This window comes from Chaetodon auriga, chromosome 5 (assembly GCF_051107435.1).
Source record: "Chaetodon auriga isolate fChaAug3 chromosome 5, fChaAug3.hap1, whole genome shotgun sequence".
In the NCBI taxonomy this organism is placed as follows: Eukaryota; Metazoa; Chordata; class Actinopteri; order Chaetodontiformes; family Chaetodontidae; genus Chaetodon; species Chaetodon auriga.
This window is the reverse complement of record NC_135078.1, coordinates 29367501-29387500: the sequence shown is the minus strand read 5'-3', so window position 1 is coordinate 29387500 and position 20000 is coordinate 29367501. Positions and strand designations below refer to the sequence as shown.

General features: G+C 49.4%; 2 protein-coding genes across 3 annotated transcripts in view; one reads left to right on the top strand and one right to left on the bottom strand.

The window, feature by feature from the left end:
• Positions 1-2316, top strand: part of barhl1a (BarH-like homeobox 1a) — a 3620-nt gene extending 1304 nt beyond the window's left edge. Inside the window, exons 2-3 of the mRNA XM_076730581.1 lie at positions 313-514; positions 2124-2316. Coding sequence (XP_076586696.1) covers positions 313-514; positions 2124-2316 — 395 coding nt within the window. The remainder of the gene's footprint in view (positions 1-312; positions 515-2123) is intronic.
• Positions 2317-3776: 1460 nt separating this feature from the next.
• ddx31 (DEAD (Asp-Glu-Ala-Asp) box polypeptide 31) overlaps positions 3777-20000 on the bottom strand; it is an 18719-nt gene continuing 2495 nt past the window's right edge. For both annotated transcript variants that reach the window (XM_076731569.1, XM_076731570.1), the window contains 18 exons: positions 19815-19945; positions 19636-19711; positions 19081-19124; positions 18315-18385; positions 17963-18072; positions 17465-17506; positions 16171-16235; positions 15319-15438; positions 14860-14966; positions 13356-13582; positions 12098-12250; positions 11947-12006; positions 11770-11820; positions 11385-11524; positions 11131-11215; positions 7354-7465; positions 7013-7265; positions 3777-5400 (listed from right to left, as the gene is read on the bottom strand). In XM_076731569.1, coding sequence (XP_076587684.1) covers positions 5268-5400; positions 7013-7265; positions 7354-7465; positions 11131-11215; positions 11385-11524; positions 11770-11820; positions 11947-12006; positions 12098-12250; positions 13356-13582; positions 14860-14966; positions 15319-15438; positions 16171-16235; positions 17465-17506; positions 17963-18072; positions 18315-18385; positions 19081-19124; positions 19636-19711; positions 19815-19945 — 1980 coding nt within the window. In that variant the 3' untranslated portion in view covers positions 3777-5267. The remainder of the gene's footprint in view (positions 5401-7012; positions 7266-7353; positions 7466-11130; positions 11216-11384; positions 11525-11769; positions 11821-11946; positions 12007-12097; positions 12251-13355; positions 13583-14859; positions 14967-15318; positions 15439-16170; positions 16236-17464; positions 17507-17962; positions 18073-18314; positions 18386-19080; positions 19125-19635; positions 19712-19814; positions 19946-20000) is intronic.

The following is a 20000-nucleotide window of genomic DNA, read 5'->3' as shown; positions in this document are numbered from 1 at the left end:
ATGATGAAGTTCTTTGTCTTCATCGTCTTCATCAGTTTCTGAAAATACAATCGGAACCTTCAGGTTCTCTGTAGGACCTGAAACCAGGGCCGGCTGAAACCAGGGGGGCCCTTTGTGGTCTGGACTCAGTAAATCCAGACTAGATTTTAATCTCGGGTCTGGTTCAGTCCGGCGGGACGTCGCAGAAATCTGTGACCACATTCATTCTTCTGCTTGTTCAATAATTTGATTTGAGACTCGGAGCTTTGAACCCTGACTGATGAACACCTGACAGGGCTGACGTGATGTCATGTCTACCTGTCAATCACTCAGCGCAGGGCGGGGCCTCAGACGCGGCGGCGGCCCGCCTGAAGAAACCTCGTAAGGCTCGGACGGCGTTCAGCGACCAGCAGCTGTCGAGGCTGGAGAGAAGCTTCCAGAAGCAGAAATACCTGAGCGTCCAGGACCGCATGGAGCTGGCTGCTTCGCTGCAGCTCAGCGACACCCAGGTCAAGACCTGGTACCAGAACCGCAGGTAAACCAGGGCCCACAGGAGACATCAGGTCCCTGAACACGGACGTGTGTCTGTCTTTGTCGTGGTTTTCTGTCTCTCTGTGGTGGTTTTCTGTCTCTGTGGTCGTTTTCTGTCTCTGTGGTCGTTTTCTGTCTTTGTGGTGGTTTTCTGTCTCTGTGGTGGTTTTCTGTCTTTGTGGTGGTTTTCTGTCTCCGTGGTCGTTTTCTGTCTCCGTGGTCGTTTTCTGTCTCCGTGGTCGTTTTCTGTCTTTGTGGTGGTTTTCTGTCTCCGTGGTGGTTTTCTGTCTCCGTGGTCGTTTTCTGTCTCCGTGGTCGTTTTCTGTCTCCGTGGTCGTTTTCTGTCTTTGTGGTCGTTTTCTGTCTCTGTGGTGGTTTTCTGTCTCCGTGGTGGTTTTCTGTCTCTTTGTGAGAGGACAGAGAACACAGAGGACAGAGAGGACAGAGGACAGAGAAGACAGAGAGGACGGGCAGAGGACAGACGTGAGACATTTGCGAATTAATAATGAACGCTTTGTGTTCAATAATTCAACTGTGTGTGCTGTAATTAATGATCAATAATTAATGGAGAAACAAATCTGGAGCTTTTAGTGCAGAATGACAGAGAGGACAGAGGACAGAGAGGACAGAGGACAGAGAGGATAGAGAAGACAGAGAGGACAGAGGGGACAGAGAGGACAGAGAGGATAGAGAAGACAGAGAGGACAGAGGGGACAGAGAGGACATAGAGGACAGAGAAGACAGAGAGGACAGAGGGGACAGAGAGGATAGAGAAGACAGAGAGGACAGAGAGGACAGAGGGGACAGAGAGGACAGAGAGGATAGAGAAGACAGAGAGGACAGAGGGGACAGAGGACAGAGAGGACAGAGGACAGAGAGGACAGAGAGGACAGAGAGGATAGAGAAGACAGAGGGGACAGAGAGGACAGAGGGGACAGAGAGGACAGAGAGGATAGAGGGAACAGAGGACAGAGAGGATAGAGAAGACAGAGAGGACAGAGGGGACAGAGGACAGAGAGGATAGAGAAGACAGAGGACAGAGGGGACAGAGAGATCAGAGGACAGAGAGGACAGAGGGGACAGAGAGGACAGAGGACAGGAGAATAGAGAAGACAGAGGACAGAGGGGAAAGAGGACAGAGAGGATAGAGAAGACAGAGGACAGAGAGGACAGAAGACAGAGAGGACAGAGAAGACAGAGGACAGAGAGGATAGAGAAGACAGACAACAGAGGGGACAGAAGACAGAGGGGACAGAGAGGACAGAGGACAGAGAGGATAGAGAGGACAGAGAGGATAGAGAAGACAGAGGACAGAGGGGACAGAGAGGACAGAGGACAGAGCCTGATTTTTTATTTATTGATTTATTTTTGCTTCATGAGAGAATCCTGCGCTGTGATTGGCTGGAGGACAGTGATGAAGTGAAGATGAAGTTCTCATCATGAACGCATCACAATTAAATCTACGTGCAGAAAAAACACGTGAAACATTAAATTGTGAAGTTTCAATTTTCAGCTTGACGTGTTTCTTCTTTTTCTTCTCCTTCTTCTTCTTCTTCTTCTTCTTCTTGCTCCTCTTCTTCTTCTTCTCTTTCTTCCGTCCGTTTCTTCTTCAGGACAAAGTGGAAGCGTCAGTCAGCCGTCGGTTTGGAGCTGCTGGCACCAGCCGGCAGGATGTTCCTGCCCGCGCACTACCTGTGCCCTCCTGCCCCGCCCACACTGGACCTGTACCTGTACCGAAGCCACGCCCCCCACCCCCCCGCCCTGCTTCCCCGCGTCCTGACCCACACTGAACCGTACCCCCGCTGACGGCAGCGCACTGGGAGGACTGGTTTCCGCAGGACGACCAGTGTTCAAGATTTCACTTGAAACATCGTTAGCATCATCGTTGTCCTCTGTCTTCTTCAGGGACTAAATTTAGGCTCCGCTCAGGAGACACTCAGTCTAAGTTCAGGTACTTTCAGGGGTGGGAGGCAATCCACTGTGATTGGGCGAGCAGGTGTGATGTCACATTGCGACAAGGACGACGATGGCGAACACGACAAAAGTAACCTCCATTTTACACCTGACCCTTTAGAAAAGAGCACGAGGAGACATTAGTTGGACAAACATTGTGGAGACGATTCAGTTCAGTGGACCTGAGGTCAAACAAGACTTCTCAGCCAGAGGACACATTGAAAACTGAAGACTTTGTTATGTCCATCGTCTCAGTTCACTAAGACGACAGCAAGTTTGTGTCTGAGGACAGACGGACAAACTGACTGCTGTGGACTTTCAGTGTCTTTATGCAGTTTTTTTTACATTTTCAATAAATATGCGAACAATTCTAGAAGTGTTTTCTCTTATTTGTTGTGAACTTTGATGTTATCAATGTTTCAGGTCTGATTTAAAAAGTTGTCTTCTTCTTCTTCTTTTATTAGAGTAGCAGCACGTTGGGCCTGTGAGGTTCAGCTGAGTCCCAACGACAACAAGCAAAGTTTGACGTTTCCAAGCTCTCGTTTCGGTCTGGTGGGGGTTTTGACCTGGACTGGGTCTGGTGGGGGTTTTGACCTGGACTGGGTCTGGTGGGGGTTTTGACCTGGACTCGCTGACACCGTCCGTCCGTCCGTCCAGTCAGACGGCTGAACACTGACTTCAGGGCGGTGAAATATTGATGCTGCTGAAAGTTTCCTTCTGAGCAGAAACTCTGAAAATGGATTTTATTTCTGACTCAAACTTTATGTTCATTATTTATCAGCTTTGTTTATTTTTACACTTCTGATGTTTTCTGGCTGCAGCAAATGGAAAACTAACAGACATCCAGTGAACACACACACACACACACACACACAGACACACACACACAGACACACAGACACACACACACACACACACATACACACACAAACACACACACACATACACACACAGACACACACAGACACACACACACAGACATACACACACAGACACACACACAGACACACACACACACACAGACACACACACACACACACACAGACACACACACACACACACACAGACACACAGACACACACACACACAGACACACACACACACACACACACACACACACACACACACACAGACACACACACACAGACACACACACATACACACACAAACACACACACACATACACACACAGACACACACAGACACACACACAAACACAGACACATATACACACACACACACACACACACACAGACACACACACACACACACACACACAGACACACACACACACACACACACACACACACAGCTCCATCTGACAGTGAAAATATTTTATTTTCCAGATTCTTAAATAGAAATAAAACGTATTTCTACTTTATTTTTCTGTCAGTATCACACAAACATCCTGAACAATCTGAGAAAAATGAACCAACAAAAGCGTTTTTACAAAAATCCTAAAAACACGTTCAGACTTCGAGCATCGACCAATCACGTTTGAGCAGAAAACGAGCTTCACGTTAAACTCACAGAAATCTGTTTGTGTGAGCGGCAACAACGAAACACACACGACAGGAAGTCAGTTCATCTGTGTTAATCTGGTTCATCTGTGTTAATCTGTGTTAATCTGGTTCATGTGTGTTAATCTGGTTCATCTGGTTCATGTGTGTTAATCTGGTTCAACTGGTTCATGTGTGTTAATCTGGTTCAACTGGTTCATATGTGTTAATATGGTTCATTTGTTTAATCTGTGTTAATCTGGTTCATCTGGTTAAATCCTTGTTAATCTGGTTCATCTGTGTTAATCTGGTTCATCTGGTTCAATCCTTGTTAATCTGGTTCATCTGGTCAATCTGTGTTAATCTGGTTCATCTGTGTTAATCTGGTTCATTTGTGTTAATCTGGTCAATCTGTGTTAATCTGGTTCATTTGTGTTAATCTGGTAAATCTGTGTTAATCTGGTTCATTTGTGTTAATCTGGTCAATCTGGTTAATCTATGTTAATCCGGTCAATCTGGTTCATTTGGTTAATCTGTGTTAATCTGGTTCTTCTGGTCAATCTGGTTCATCTGGTCAATCTGTGCTAATCTGGTTCATCTGGTTAATCTGTGTTAATCTGGTTCATCTGTGTTAATCTGGTTCATGTGTGTTAATCTGTGTTAATCTGGTTCATGTGTGTTAATCTGGTTAATCTGGTTCATGTGTGTTAATCTGGTTCATGTGTGTTAATATGGTTCATTTGTTTAATCTGTGTTAATCTGGTTCATCTGTGTTAATCTGGTTCATCTGGTTCAATCCTTGTTAATCTGGTTCATCTGGTCAATCTGTGTTAATCTGGTTCATCTGTGTTAATCTGGTTCATTTGTGTTAATCTGGTCAATCTGGTTAATCTGTGTTAATCTGGTTCATCTGTGTTAATCCGGTCAATCTGGTTCATTTGGTTAATCTGTGTTAATCTGGTTCATCTGGTCAATCTGTGTTAATCTGGTTCATTTGTTTAATCTGTGTTAATCTGGTTCATCTGGTCAGTCTGTGTTAATCTGTGTCAATCTGGTTCATCTGGTTAATCTGGTGATCTGCTCTCATCCAGCTGGAAACCATCTGAGACGACGGCTGATGAGCTCAGAGATCAGCTGAACTCAAATCGTCTCACGTTCTGAACTCAGTCAGACTTTTCCAGGACTTTTCCAGGACTTGCAGACATCCTGCACAGAACTCGTCAGCGTCTGCTGATCGATGGATCTGATGCTGATTGACTGTCATGTGTTTCTCTCAGTGCGTCACCTCCTCATTACTCCTCCTCACTACTCCTCCTCCTCCTCTCCTGACTGACCAAGCGCTATCGTCTTCTGCGTCTTCTTCTTCTTCTTGGCGTCTCCTCCCTCCAAGCCGCTGGAGAACTCAGAGAGGAGCAGACCGACCTCCCTCTGAACAAACCTGAGGAGGAGAAAGTAGAAAGTAGATTCAAACGCTGAAAACTGTTTCCTGCTTCCTGTTCGAAACAAAAGATGATCGTCTGCTTTACAAAGATCTCTAATCTACATAAAAACCGTCAACTGCGGCTCCCAGGGTGCACAAACAGCCAATCACAGGGCTTCACACTGACGCTCAGCACCGCGCCGTGGACACACAGCTCTGTTCTGATTGGACGGGCTGGAGCAGCAGGTGACAGGCGGCGTGTTGAATCAAAGTCTGATCCAGACGATGTTCAAACTTCACAGAAACGTTCGTCTCCGTCCTGCTGCCACAATCTGATTCGAGGCAAACAGGTGGAGCTCCTCCTCCAGCTGCTGCCTTTAAACCACCACCGAAGAAGAGGCCACGTCATTCAGAGGCGCAGTGAAAGGTGAAACGGTGAAGACATTCACGTGTTCATGTGAGGAAGGTCACAGCCTCTTCATCACCGCTCCATCTGATGGCGGTCACAGGTGTGATGAGGAATAACTGACCACCAAACAAGAGGAGGAAAAAGACGAAACGGCGCCTGAGCGAGGAGACGCCTCGGCCTGTGTGTGTGTGTGCGTGTACATACACACACGCGCGCGCACGCACGCACGTGCACGCACGCACACACACACACATGCGTGCGTGCACACACACACGCGCACACACACACACACACTCTTTCCACGCGTTTGTCAGCTTCAGGAACCTGAAGAACGATGAAACTGAACGTCTGAGGAGGACGAACACGAATCAGCTGAATGCACCATTACACAGCTGACCAGCACCCAAAGGATTGTGGGATACTGAGGAGGTGGGACACACACACACACACACACACACACACACACACACACACACACACCTGTAATTATGTCTCTACTGACCACTAAGTGTGTGTGTGTGTGTGATCACACCATGTCCAGACAAGCCTGCTGTGAGGAGCAGCTGTTGACAACAGCCAACACACACACACACACACACACACACACACACACACACACACACACACAGTGTAAAGTGAAGGAGCAGCAGCTTTAATTAATGTGGAGGAGTGTGTGTTCACTGTGTTTGTGTGTGTTTGTGTATTAGTTGTGGGGACAAACCGTCCTCATAAGGTCAATCAGTAAAGTTCAGGGTGAAGACATGAGTCTATGAGACGTCCTCTGAAGGGACAGAGACACTCCTGTGTGTGTGTGTGTGTGTGTGTGTGTGTGTGTGTGTGTGTGTGTGTGTGTGTGTGTCTGCTCATTAACACACACCCCGTGCTGGGACACTGACAGTTACACACACACATGCATATTCTCGTGTTGCCTCCCTGAACTGAACTGTGACGCTGCTGTTGGACATCAGGTGGACATCAGGTGGGCGGGTTCACCTGATGTCTGTCAGCGGTCTTCAAACACAGCAGGAAGGTCCTCGACTGGTCGATTACACCTGTTTTTATTTTCTTGGCACTGCTGATGAAGCTCCACTAACTTGGGGACATTTCATTTCCTGTGGCTTCTTCAGAATAAAAGCACCCTGTCAGTTCTCCAGTGGAAAGCTTTTAATGTGACGTCACCACGCCGAGGCTAACAGCGAGCTGGTGGACAAACCCTCTTACCTCTTTTCTCCAGGTCTGGCCTGTGCTGCGGTCTGGCTGCTGGGCACCTGGTTCTGGGTCTTGACTGGACTCCTGGCCTGGTTCTGGTTCTTATTGTGGTTCTTGGCACGGCGGCTCGTGGTGCTCAGGCCCTGTGGGGCGTCTCTGAGGCCGAAGCTCTTGGCGGTGTGTCCCAGGTGGAGGGAGCGGATGTGGAAGATGTGCTTGAGGTGGGCGGGGTAGGTGGTGTACGCCCGCAGGAAGGACTGCAGTGCTGATGACATCACAGTGACATCACCAACAGCGTAACGAAGGGGACACTCAGTAAGTGAAGGCTGTCTGACACACCGGACGTAACGTACCTGTCTTAGCACTTTGGACTAACTGAACGTCTGAGTGAACCAAGTTCTCAAACTCCGTCTGCAGGACCGTCGCTCGCTCTCTGGTCTCCTGCTCCAGAGCTTTAGACGAAATCTGAGAGACAGACAGGTGGACAGACAGACAGACAGACAGACAGACAGACAGGCAGGCAGGCAGGCAGACAGACAGACAGACAGACAGGCAGGCAGACAGACAGACAGACAGACAGGTGGACAGACAGACAGACAGGTGGACAGACAGACAGGCGGGCGGACAGACAGACAGACAGACAGACAGACAGACAGGTGGACAGACAGACAGACAGGTGGACAGACAGACAGGCGGGCGGACAGACAGACAGACAGACAGACAGGTGGACAGACGGACAGGCAGACGGACAGACAGACAGGTGGACAGACAGACAGACAGGTGGACAGACAGACAGACAGGCAGACAGACAGGCAGACAGACGGACAGACAGGTGGACAGACAGACAGACAGGTGGACAGACAGACAGGCGGGCGGGCGGACAGACAGACAGACAGGTGGACAGACGGACAGACAGGTGGACAGACAGACAGACAGGTGGACAGACAGACAGGCGGGCGGGCGGACAGACAGACAGACAGGTGGACAGACGGACAGACAGGTGGACAGACAGACAGACAGGCAGACAGGCGGACAGGTGGACAGACAGACAGACAGACAGACAGGCGGACAGGCGGACAGGTGGACAGACGGACAGGCAGACGGACAGACAGACAGGTGGACAGACAGACAGACAGACAGACAGACAGACAGACAGGCAGGCAGACAGGCGGACAGGTGGACAGACGGACAGGCAGACGGACAGACAGACAGGTGGACAGACAGACAGGCGGGCGGGCGGACAGACAGACAGACAGGCGGGCGGACAGACAGACAGACAGACAGACAGGTGGACAGACGGACAGACAGGTGGACAGACAGACAGACAGACAGACAGGCAGACAGGCGGACAGGTGGACAGACAGACAGACAGACAGACAGACAGACAGACAGGCAGACAGACAGACAGACAGGTGGACAGACAGACAGACAGGTGGACAGACAGACAGACAGGTGGACAGACAGACAGGCGGGCGGGCGGACAGACAGACAGACAGGTGGACAGACGGACAGACAGGTGGACAGACAGACAGACAGGCAGACAGGCGGACAGGTGGACAGACAGACAGACAGACAGACAGGCGGACAGGCGGACAGGTGGACAGACGGACAGGCAGACGGACAGACAGACAGGTGGACAGACAGACAGACAGACAGACAGACAGACAGGCAGGCAGACAGGCGGACAGGTGGACAGACGGACAGGCAGACGGACAGACAGACAGGTGGACAGACAGACAGGCGGGCGGGCGGACAGACAGACAGACAGACAGACAGGCGGGCGGACAGACAGACAGACAGACAGACAGGTGGACAGACGGACAGACAGGTGGACAGACAGACAGACAGACAGACAGGCAGACAGGCGGACAGGTGGACAGACAGACAGACAGACAGACAGACAGGCAGACAGACAGACAGACAGGCAGACAGGCGGACAGGTGGACAGACGGACAGGCAGACAGACAGACAGACAGACAGACAGACAGGTGGACAGACAGACAGAGTGTTACTGACTACAAACTGAGATCAATCCTTACAAAATAAAACAGTTCATATATTAAATCAGATGTAACCTGCGACCAACAACAACTGTGGAGGTGAAAATTCAAAGGCTGTCGTTTCCTTTAGTCACTCAGACACGAAATCGTGGAAAAGTCCATGAACTCAGAACAACAACGACGATCAGAGAAAAGATCAAAGACTCACAGACGTGTTTCTGCTTCAGACTGAGAAGAAAACTGTCTGATCAATCAACTCGCTGATGTCCGGCTGATCGCACCGAGGACGTCGAGCTGAAACTGTCTGAAACCGTGGAAACAGCCTTCACGTTCAACAGATGGTGTTTAAATAAAGGTTAATATAAACCAGCGTGAGGATGTCAGAGCCTCGCAGTCTGACAGTGAAGAGGCACAAACATCAGATCGTTACGGAGGCCGAACATGTTTGAATCAGACAGAAACTAAACTGTGAACCTGCAGATGTTTCCTGTTTCAACCTGCTGCAGGAGTCACATCAGGTGTCTTTAAAACCTGCTTCAATGAAACTGTCTGAACCGATCCTTCACAAACACGTCCCCCTGCTGCTCTTACTGCCACTGCAAGGCTTTGATTCAGTCTCTGTTGGAGCTCTTCAGTCTGACACCGTCACGTTTCGGTCTTTCAAAAGGAAAAAACAAGTGTTTAAAAAATGATTCTTATCACCATCAGAGAACGAGCAGATGAGTCTCAGCTGCCTGTTGGTTCAGACTCTCAGTACAGATTCACAATGAATCCGAGCAGAACTCTGGAACCCGCTGCTGTTTTCTAACAACCTTAGACCCACTCGGAGATCCCCAGAGGTCCACACCAAAACCAGTGGGAACACTGAAAGGACCCCCAGCATCGTCTTAAAAACAGTGACACTCCCAAAACAGCAATGCAATCCCTTTAAAAGACTCCTGGAAACCTCTGGGACCTCCAGACACACCACTGGCACACCCTGAAGGACAACTGGAATGCCCACACAGACCCCTGAAACCCACTGAAATGACTATAGAACACCATGTAAGACCACCAAATCCCCTCTAAGTGATCCACAAACCAAACAAAGGCCTTTGTGATGTCCTGACACCCTTTAAACCAACTCAAAAGTTGAGACCTTGAGCTCTTTCAAAGATCCATGTGTTCCCCTCAAATGCCCCAAAACATCCCTGGATCTCTCTTAAAGGACCCCTGGAACCAAGGAAACAGCCCCAGAAGCCACTCAGCCCTCATGAAAGAACCCTGGAACCCCTTTATTGATCTTCAAATGTGCTGAAAACCCTGAACAAAACTCTAACATCCTGTAAAATCCCGGCATCTCCTTGAAACTAGAGACGGCTCCACCTTATTTTAGTGTGAATCAATATGTGGTGCTCAGCGTCGATATTGTGGTGAGCCACCACAAATAAATGAAGGTGTGAGAGAGCTACAGAGAGCTGTACTTAGAGTTCCTTCTGAATAAAGACTCCAGGTACCCCATACAGGACCTCTGAAAGCCCATCAAAGGTGACTGGAACCCCCTGAGAAACCCTTGAAACACCTCAACATGCTCTGAATGCCTTTAAAGGAGCCCTAGAATAGAGCCCTAGAAGTCTGGCACCCCACAAAAAAACACTGATATCCCCTAAAAGACACCTGAAACCTCCAAATACACCATTGGGATACCCTGAAGAACCCATGGAGCCCCAAAAAAAGAAAAAACATTCTTTAAAAAAATCCTGCAGATGCCCTGAAACCCAGTAAGAGACACCTGGCAACTCCTGCTACCACTGACACCAACACAAAGAACGGCACAGCTCCCTGATCTGCAAACACCTAAAGGACTTCTAAACCTCACACAAGGGGTCTTAGAGTTTCCTCAAAGCATAGTGGCACAATAAAGATGCAAGAAAAACCTCTGTATACCCTTTGTAGGACCACAGAAACCATCCAAAAGTATTTGGAAACCCATGCGGGACCACTGAAACACCACAAACATCTGTGAACCCCCTCTCATGGACACCAGGAAACTGGAAAAGTCCTGTAATTCCAACAAAAACCCTGGAAAAAGTTTCCTGGAACCACCTCAAAGACCTGAGGGGCCTGGGTGTCAGGATGAAAGTGCCTTACCTTGCTGTGGTATTTACCCCGCCCCTTGTAGGTGTCATCAATCATCAGACTGGACAGGATATCCTGCAGCTTCATTTCTGATAGGCTGAAACACAAAAGGACCCGCCCCCGCAGTCAAAAACAGAAGACGGACCAACAGAAAAACCGATGATCCCACCAGCAGCACCATCGGTGTGCGGCCACGCCGTGCGATGAAGGTACTGAAGCAGAGCCGCATCAAGGTGACTGTCTGTGATGACTGTCAGTCAACAGACCTGATGTTGTGATTGGCCAGCTCCGTGATGAAGGCCGTCTCAGCAGGAGTGAGGAAGAGGAGACCGCTTCCTCTTCCTCCGATACGAGCCGTCCGGCCAACACGGTGAACGTACTCTGCCGCTGCCGTCGGAGGAGTGTACTGAAAACACAAACTCGCGTTACTGAGCAGTAACTGCAGAGGAGCTTTCAAACCACACCCACAGAGAATCCTTCACTTCGATTGGCTGGAGGTGTGGACAGAGTACTGAGCAGGCCTATGAGCACACAGCCAGATGAGTTTCACCCTCTCTTGGAGGCGGCGAGTTCATCGGCTCACTGCAGTCAGACTGGACTGATGTCAGACATCACGTCGTATTGAGGACCACCGCTGCACCTGGTAATTACCTGAACGATCCAGGTGACCTGAGGAAGGTCCAGACCTCTGGCTGCTACATCCTGAAAAACACACAGCTCTAATTCTCAGCACAGAAACACATCATAACACACTGAGTGTAAGACACAGCGAGACGTGTGGAGGCCACGCGATGAAAAGCAGACGTGGTGTCAAACAGAGATACTGACGGTGCAGAGCAGGACGCCAGACGGAGACACCGAGAACTGCCGGAAGACCTCTGAGCGCTCCTGGTGGAGGAAAGAAACACACCCACCCTGACTGCCGGCTCATCACAAAAACACTGAGGAGCTTCATCGGGACAGCAGACGGAGGTCTTACCTCCTGCTTCATGTTGCCATGGAGACGCAGGAAGCTGAGCCGAGGCTTATGATTGGTGGAGGGTCCGGAGAGGACGGAGGTGAACAGAGAGTGGAGGAACTCCACGGCCTCGCAGCTCGAGATGAAGACGATGACTTTGTTGTTCTGAGAAAACTGAACGATGGTTAGAGTTTAGTGACAGACTCAGAGTTCATCACAAACAAACAAACAAACAAACAAACAAACAAACAAACAACATCCTGAAGATTCATCTGAGCAGCACTACAAACACAGGACGTCCTTTTCTTTAGGTTTTACTGGACAGCAGAGTCTGTTTGGGTTTCCGTCCAGCAGTGTTGTAGTCAAGTCACTGTGCCTCGAGTCAGAGTCCAGGTTCAAGTCTCCAGTGTTCAAGTCCAGGTTCAAGTCTCCAGTGTTCAAGTCCGAGTCCAAGTCCAGCACTCCTAGCGCGTCCTAATGGCGGCGCCATGAGCTTTCATATGCATTTTAGCGTTTCACTCACTCTAGTGCTCATAACTACACTCCTCCTCTCAACAATAACACTCAGAAATGCAACTGCAGTGAGCTTTGTTTGCACTTACAGACCATGTATTTTATCGTGAACAGCTCATTTACAGAAAGGCTGGATGTTGTTAAACTTGAAAAACATAACACTCACACAAATGCAAAACTCGAATGTGCTTCATTCAATGTGATTTCATGTGCTTTAACACAAACACAGCAGGAAAATAAGGATTGAACGTGTCACTTTAACTCCTCAGTACATCTTATTATTTTGGGCCTGCTGACATGAAATTTTCACCATATAACAATATAAAATTGATAAAATCCATAGAGTTCATAGAAAAGGCCACAAAACAGGAAGAATGGGCCAAAATCATGCAGCTCGTTTGTCCATGTAGGAGACATCCTGAAGTTGTCATTACCAACAAAAACTTTTCTGCTGAACAGTAAAACAAAAATCTACCAAATGAACAGAACTCATATTCTGGACTTGTTTGTTTTGGTGAGGCTGCACAGACACGTTGCTCCGACATCATGGCACTACCCGACCTTGACCGGTGAGGTCTCACCAAAACGCCACCTTGACTTGGCAAATTATAGCTTAATGACATACTGCCAAAAAAAAGTCGAGTCCTTTCGAGTCATCGCGAGTCTCAATGCACGAGTCCAAGTCCAAGTCAAGTCATGAGTCTCTAAATTTAGAGTCCTGGACTCGAGTACTACAACACTGCCGTCCAGGTACATCCACCTTTACCTTGCATTTGTCCAGTATGAAAGCAGCCAGACAGACCAGTCTGACCTTACTGGGAACCACCACCACAAACTGCTTCAGAGCCTCTGGTACGGCAAAGCTCTCCAAACGGCTGGCTGTGCCGGGGTCAGAGGTCACGGTCGAGCTGGTAGTGAGGTCAGAGGAGGCGGGGCCGGACATGTGGATGCTGACCGGGTCGTTAAGACAAACATCTGCCAACCGAGTCACACCTGAAAGGCAGCAGGATGTTTACTGGTTACACTGTTTGACCCTCCAGCTGCCCGCCGGCGCTCAAAGAGCACTGAGGTGAAAGCTATGACCTCCAGACTGCTGCTGATGGACATTAATATAATCTACATCCAAACTCAGTCAGTCCAACCTGAACACCGAGTCATGAAACGTACTTTCAGATCCGCTCAGAGGAAAGAGAACGAATAAACGTTTTCCTCACTGAAGGAACGAAGTATGATCACTGACCGCCTGCTAACAGGGGCTGCTAACGGCTAACTCAGCACAACGCTAAAGGAGACGGATTCACCTTTAATGACAAAACAGAAACAAACAAAAAAATCCATTTTTTCTGAGGGTGGGGGCAGTTTCTGCTTCCTCTGAGTGGGTGACAGGCAGACAGACAGGCAGGCAGGCAGGCAGACAGGCAGACAGACAGGCAGACAGACAGGCAGACAGACAGGCAGACAGGCAGGCAGACAGGCAGAGAGACAGGCAGACAGACAGGCAGACAGACAGACAGACAGACAGGCAGACAGACAGACAGACAGACAGACAGACAGGCAGACAGACAGACAGACAGACAGGCAGACAGACAGACAGACAGACAGACAGACAGGCAGACAGGCAGACAGACAGACAGACAGGCAGACAGACAGACAGACAGACAGGCAGACAGACAGACAGGCAGGCAGACAGACAGGCAGACAGACAGGCAGGCAGACAAAGAGACAGGCAGACAGACAGGCAGGCAGGCAGGCAGACAGACAGGCAGACAGACAGACAGACAGACAGACAGACAGGCAGACAGACAGACAGACAGACAGGCAGACAGACAGACAGACAGACAGACAGACAGGCAGACAGGCAGACAGACAGACAGACAGGCAGACAGACAGACAGACAGACAGGCAGACAGACAGACAGGCAGGCAGACAGACAGGCAGACAGACAGGCAGGCAGACAAAGAGACAGGCAGACAGACAGGCAGGCAGGCAGGCAGACAGGCAGGCAGACAGACAGACAGACAGACAGGCAGACAGACAGACAGACAGACAGACAGGCAGACAGACAGACAGGCAGACAGACAGGCAGACAGACAGAGAGACAGGCAGACAGACAGGCAGGCAGACAGACAGGCAGACAGACAGGCAGGCAGACAAAGAGACAGGCAGACAGACAGGCAGGCAGGCAGGCAGACAGGCAGACAGACAGACAGGCAGACAGGCAGACAGACAGGCAGACAGACAGGCAGACAGACAGACAGACAGAGATCTACCTTGCGTTAGCGTCGCAGACAGCAGGATGTTCTGTCTGCTCGGTCCTGCAGAGTTCAGGCTGTTTAATATGACAGTCAGATCCTTCTCAAAACCCAGGTCCAACGTCCTGAACACACACACACACACACACACACACACACACACACACACACACACACACACACACACACACTAAAGCGTCTCAACATGGGCTGAAGGTGCAGCACATTAACATGAACACTTCTGCTCTCCGTCTGATGAACACTTCATCGATCTCTGTGTCTTATTGACAAAACGTCTATTTCTGATTTTTTAAAATTATTTTATTATTTGTTCTGCCTAAAACATCCTGAACTGTGACCCCAAAACCGAGAGCTTTGTGTACTTTCACCCCCACGGGTGTTTGTGTGTTCGCAGCTCGACTGTAAGCGCGCACTTCTCTGAGGCGTCTGTTGAAATACAGAAACATGAAAACTTACCTGTCGGCCTCGTCCAGGATCAGCCAGCGGACGGCGCTGAAGGCGATGCTCAGGGTGTTCTTGATATGATCCACCAGACGTCCAGGAGTCGACACCAGGATGTTGATGCCTTTGCGCAGCCTGAAGAAGGAGGTGGGTCAGTCCAACAGTTCACTCCTGTCCTGATCTCCTTCCTGCTCTCCAGAGGATGAACCCTTTACATCTTAATGACTCCATGATGTTTCCTCCAGCGCCACCCTCAGGACAAACTTTACATGTTTCACTCCACTACAGTTCAGACGTTAACAACAGACAAGCCATCGAGATGTTGTCCTGTTCACATCCTGGCTGTAAGGAACTCTGAGGCCTGTAGGCGGCACTAGAGGCTCTTAAAAAACGATTACTTCTGTTTGTCTATAAACTAATTCTGCATTTGTGTTTAACTCCTCAAGGACCTCCATAACTTCAACAAGGACCCCTCAAGGTTCTTCAGGGACTCTTGAACTTCCTCAAGGGCGTTAGCACCTCATAAAAGATTCCTGGAACCTTCTCCAATTAGAAGTTCCTCGTGGACTCCTTGAACTTTCTCCAGATATCATCAAGGACTCCTGGAACCCCCTCAACGACCTCTAAAACTGTTAGCAGCACTTTTGCCAAATGGGGATGAAGGACAAGGAGGAGGAGGACGACGAAGTAAGGAGAAGACGGAAGAGGAGGAGGAGGTGAGGAGATAAGATGAAGAGGAGAAAGGGTCGAGGAGACACCGAGGAGAAGGAGGAGGAGGGGTGGTGGTGAGGAGTCAAGGATTAGAAGAGCAGGAGAAGGAGGAGGAAGAGGTGGGGACGAGGAGCAGGTGAGTAGATGGATTAGTACCTGGCCTTCTCTGCTTTCCTCTTCTCTCCCCCCATCAGGACACCTGGGACGATCCAGGTAAACGGCTGCAGAGACAGAAGCAAACACCTGAGTCGCTCACGGCTGTTGCTGCCACTTCCTGCTGCGTCACAGTAAAAATCTTCCTGAACGGTTCCCGGTTTTTACAGTGAAACAGCCGGAGCAGCTTCGGTTTGCAAAACTTCATGTCTGAAAGACCAGAACGATCGTGGAGTTCCTCACGGCTGCATTCTTGATCCTCAACACGCTTCCACCAGCTCACCACCGACAAAATCTCTTTGTACAATGAATCTGACGACACTTAAACTGACACGCGTGTTTCACACCATCACCAGAATCCTGACGAGCTCCCTGTCATGCTACAACATCACGTCATCAACTTTAATGACACTTTGGCGTTTACAATATAGAAGACAACCGAGCTCAGATTGGTGCATATAGTTCAGGGGGTTGTGGTGAGGATCAGTCCGACAGCAGTACAGGAAAAACCTGATCTGACACAGGAAACATTTTTTAGTCACTATTAATAATCCAGAGGCAACGACAACCCGCAATATCCGACAGACATGAGCAGCTGAGCTCTGGCATTATGCGCCCCAACAGCAGAAAGCACCAGGCCTTTATTTGAAGCAGCCTTGTATTTGCGACATGCCTTCATTCCTAACTGTTTGATGGCGTACCTGGTAGGTAAGTATAATTGGCCATATTTTCAGACCAGGTCTCTTTTTGATCCGCCCTGTTAAAGGTCCTGCATTAAGGACTATAGACTGCAAATTAATTAATTAACTCAACACTTCCTGTATCCGTTTACTGACATGAAGTGTTTTTAGTGTGGAACATGATCTGGTCTGTATGTTTGTTTTGTGGACTGCCGTCTTCCCTCGTTTCTGAACAAGACTCTGTGCTGTTGTGAAAATCTCTCCGACTTCCACACGTCACTGGAAATGTAGAAACCGCCACCTTGTGGCACTTCAACGGTCGTCCAAAACACAGTTTGGCTGAAACTTTAACACACATTTATAGTCACAGTGACTGAAACTGGACACTTCAGGTGCTTCAGGTGAGTCATCCAGAAGAACGTGGTGTCACAAATAGTTGGCGTGCACATAGTATGAACAGGCACCAGGGTTTTACCCACCCCTACTGTTGTTGTCCCCAGGCCTCTATTCGAGACCCAGTGTTTATTTGTTCACATCAACCACGCCCTTGTTTGCATTAATTGTGTTCCAGCTTTGGTTTGACTACTGGTTTTTATTTGAAGAAGGTTTGGGGTTACCTTCAGAAGCTTCTGGAAGGTCTGAAACGTCTGCTGGGCCAGCTGATGGACAAACAAGAGGACAGTTAGCACATCGTGTTAAACAGCTGAATTCGCTTTTTACATCTTTAGTCTCCAAAGCAGTTTGAAAGGCCAGCTTCAGGTCCTTTGACAGTTCAACATTTTGGGGGATTCTGATCTCTGAAAGTGAGACGTTCAGATGGATCTTAGTGTCACGTCTATGTGTTCAGAGGACAGGAAGAGATTAGCTTCGCATAAAGACTGGAACCAGGTAGAAACAGCTAGCTTGGCTGTCCAAAGGTCTAAAATATAGCCTGGCAACAAGCCCCTCCTCAGGCTACTGACTGGGGTTGGATCTGGGTTTCAGATCTGGACACAAACTGAGGTGTAAATCACTGAGGAGGCGTTACGCTCGGTGAAAATCTCTGCTGCTCGCGATGAAGGAACACGCTGCAGGCTCACACATCAGATGGAAACAGGTATCGAGTCACACCGAACCTCTCTGGTGGGGACGATGACGACGGCCAGAGGACCGTCGGACCTGCTGACCTTCGGCCGAACCGCCTGAAGACTCTGGACCACGGGGACGGCATAGGACAGAGTCTTACCTGCAGAGACACAGAGTCAACCATGAGAGACCGGGTGTCTTACACAGTGTCCCGACGAGCAGCACCGAACGACCGCGCTCACGTTTAAAACCTTTAACTGTCCACGGCAATAAAACTACCTTCAGTTCAAAACACTGACTTCAACCACGTCACGTTGGGTCCACCGGCCGATGACCGTCCCTGCAGACGTCCATGAACGTCTCTCTGAGTTAGTGGATCTAAGGATGTGAAGTGTGTCTCACCTGAGCCCGTCTGAGACCGAACGACAGCATCTCGTCCTGACAGGAGAACTGGAACGGTCTGTTTCTGAACGCTGAACACACACGCACACGCACACACGCACAAACACACACAAACACACACGCACGCACAAACACACACGCACAAACACACACGCACGCACAAACACACACGCACGCACAAACACACACGCGCACAAACACACACAAACACACACGCACGCACAAACACACACGCACGCACACACACACAAACACACACGCACGCACAAACACACACGCACGCACACACACACAAACACACACGCACGCACAAACACACACACGCACAAACACGCACGCACAAACACACATGCACAAACACACACACACACACGCACAAACACACACACACGCATACACGCACAAACACACACAAACACACATGCACACACAAACACACACACGCACAAACACACACAAACACACACGCACAAACACACACGCACAAACACACACACACACACGCACACACGCACAAACACACACACACACACATGCACACACACACACACACACACACACACACACACACACAAACACACGCACAAACACACACGCATGCACACACACATACACGCACAAACACACGCGCACAAACACACACGCACGCACGCACAAACACGCACACACACACACGCACAAACACACAGTAAATTACAGACAAAGCTGAAAAGAAGGTTTGTTTGTGTGTGTGTGTGTGTGTGTGTGTGTGTGTGTGTAAGCTCACCTGGTCACTGTGGAAACATTCAGGACTTTGTTCAGTGTTGCCACCTGGTGAACAGAGACCAGCCAATCAGAACACAGAAGACTCAGCACACACACACACACTGATACTGTTACTATAAACAATCGAATTATTGACGATCTCAAAACAAATAATCCAGCAAATAAATTCAACACAAGCAACAAGAGCAAAATAAACAGATAAAAAACGTTTATGTGACGAGTGTGTGTGTCCTTATACTTCACCTACAGGTGTGTGTGTGCGTGTGTGCTTTTGTGTGTGTTTGTGCCTGTGTGTGTGTGTGTGCGTGCCTGTGTGTGTGTGTGTGTGTGTGCGCCTGTGTGTGTGTGCGCGCGTGTGTCTCTGTGTGTGTGTGTGTGTGTGTGTGTGTGTGTGTGTGTGTGCGTGTGTGTGTGTGTGTGTGCTCGCGCGCGTCTGTGTGCTCGCATCTGTGTGTGCCTGTGTGCCTGTGTGCGTGCGTGCGTGCGTGTGTGTGTGCGTGCGTGTGTGCGTGCGTGTGCATGCCTGTGTGTGTGTGTGTGTGTGCGCGCGTGTCACCAGGTGTGGGTGCAGGTCCAGGTCTGAAAACGAGTCAGTTGTGAAAATCTTCTCCTTTAACTGACAGACAGCAGGTCTGAAGGAGAAGAAGAAGAAACGGTGATGTCAGCTGGGTATGATATGAACCAATCAGAATCAGAGGATGATCTGTTCAGCCAATCAGAGGAGCAGCCGTGCACCTGTGGATCTCTGGGATCTCTGGGTTGTGTTTGAATAGAGAGGAAGTCTTGATGTTACTCCTTCCTGTTTCCTTCATTCCATCCTTCACCTTGTTCTTCTTCTGTGGTGTCCTCCTGTCTGTCTGCTCAGGCTGTGGAGGACAGAGGACACGCGTCAGCAGAGACAAAGATAAGAATTAGTACGGC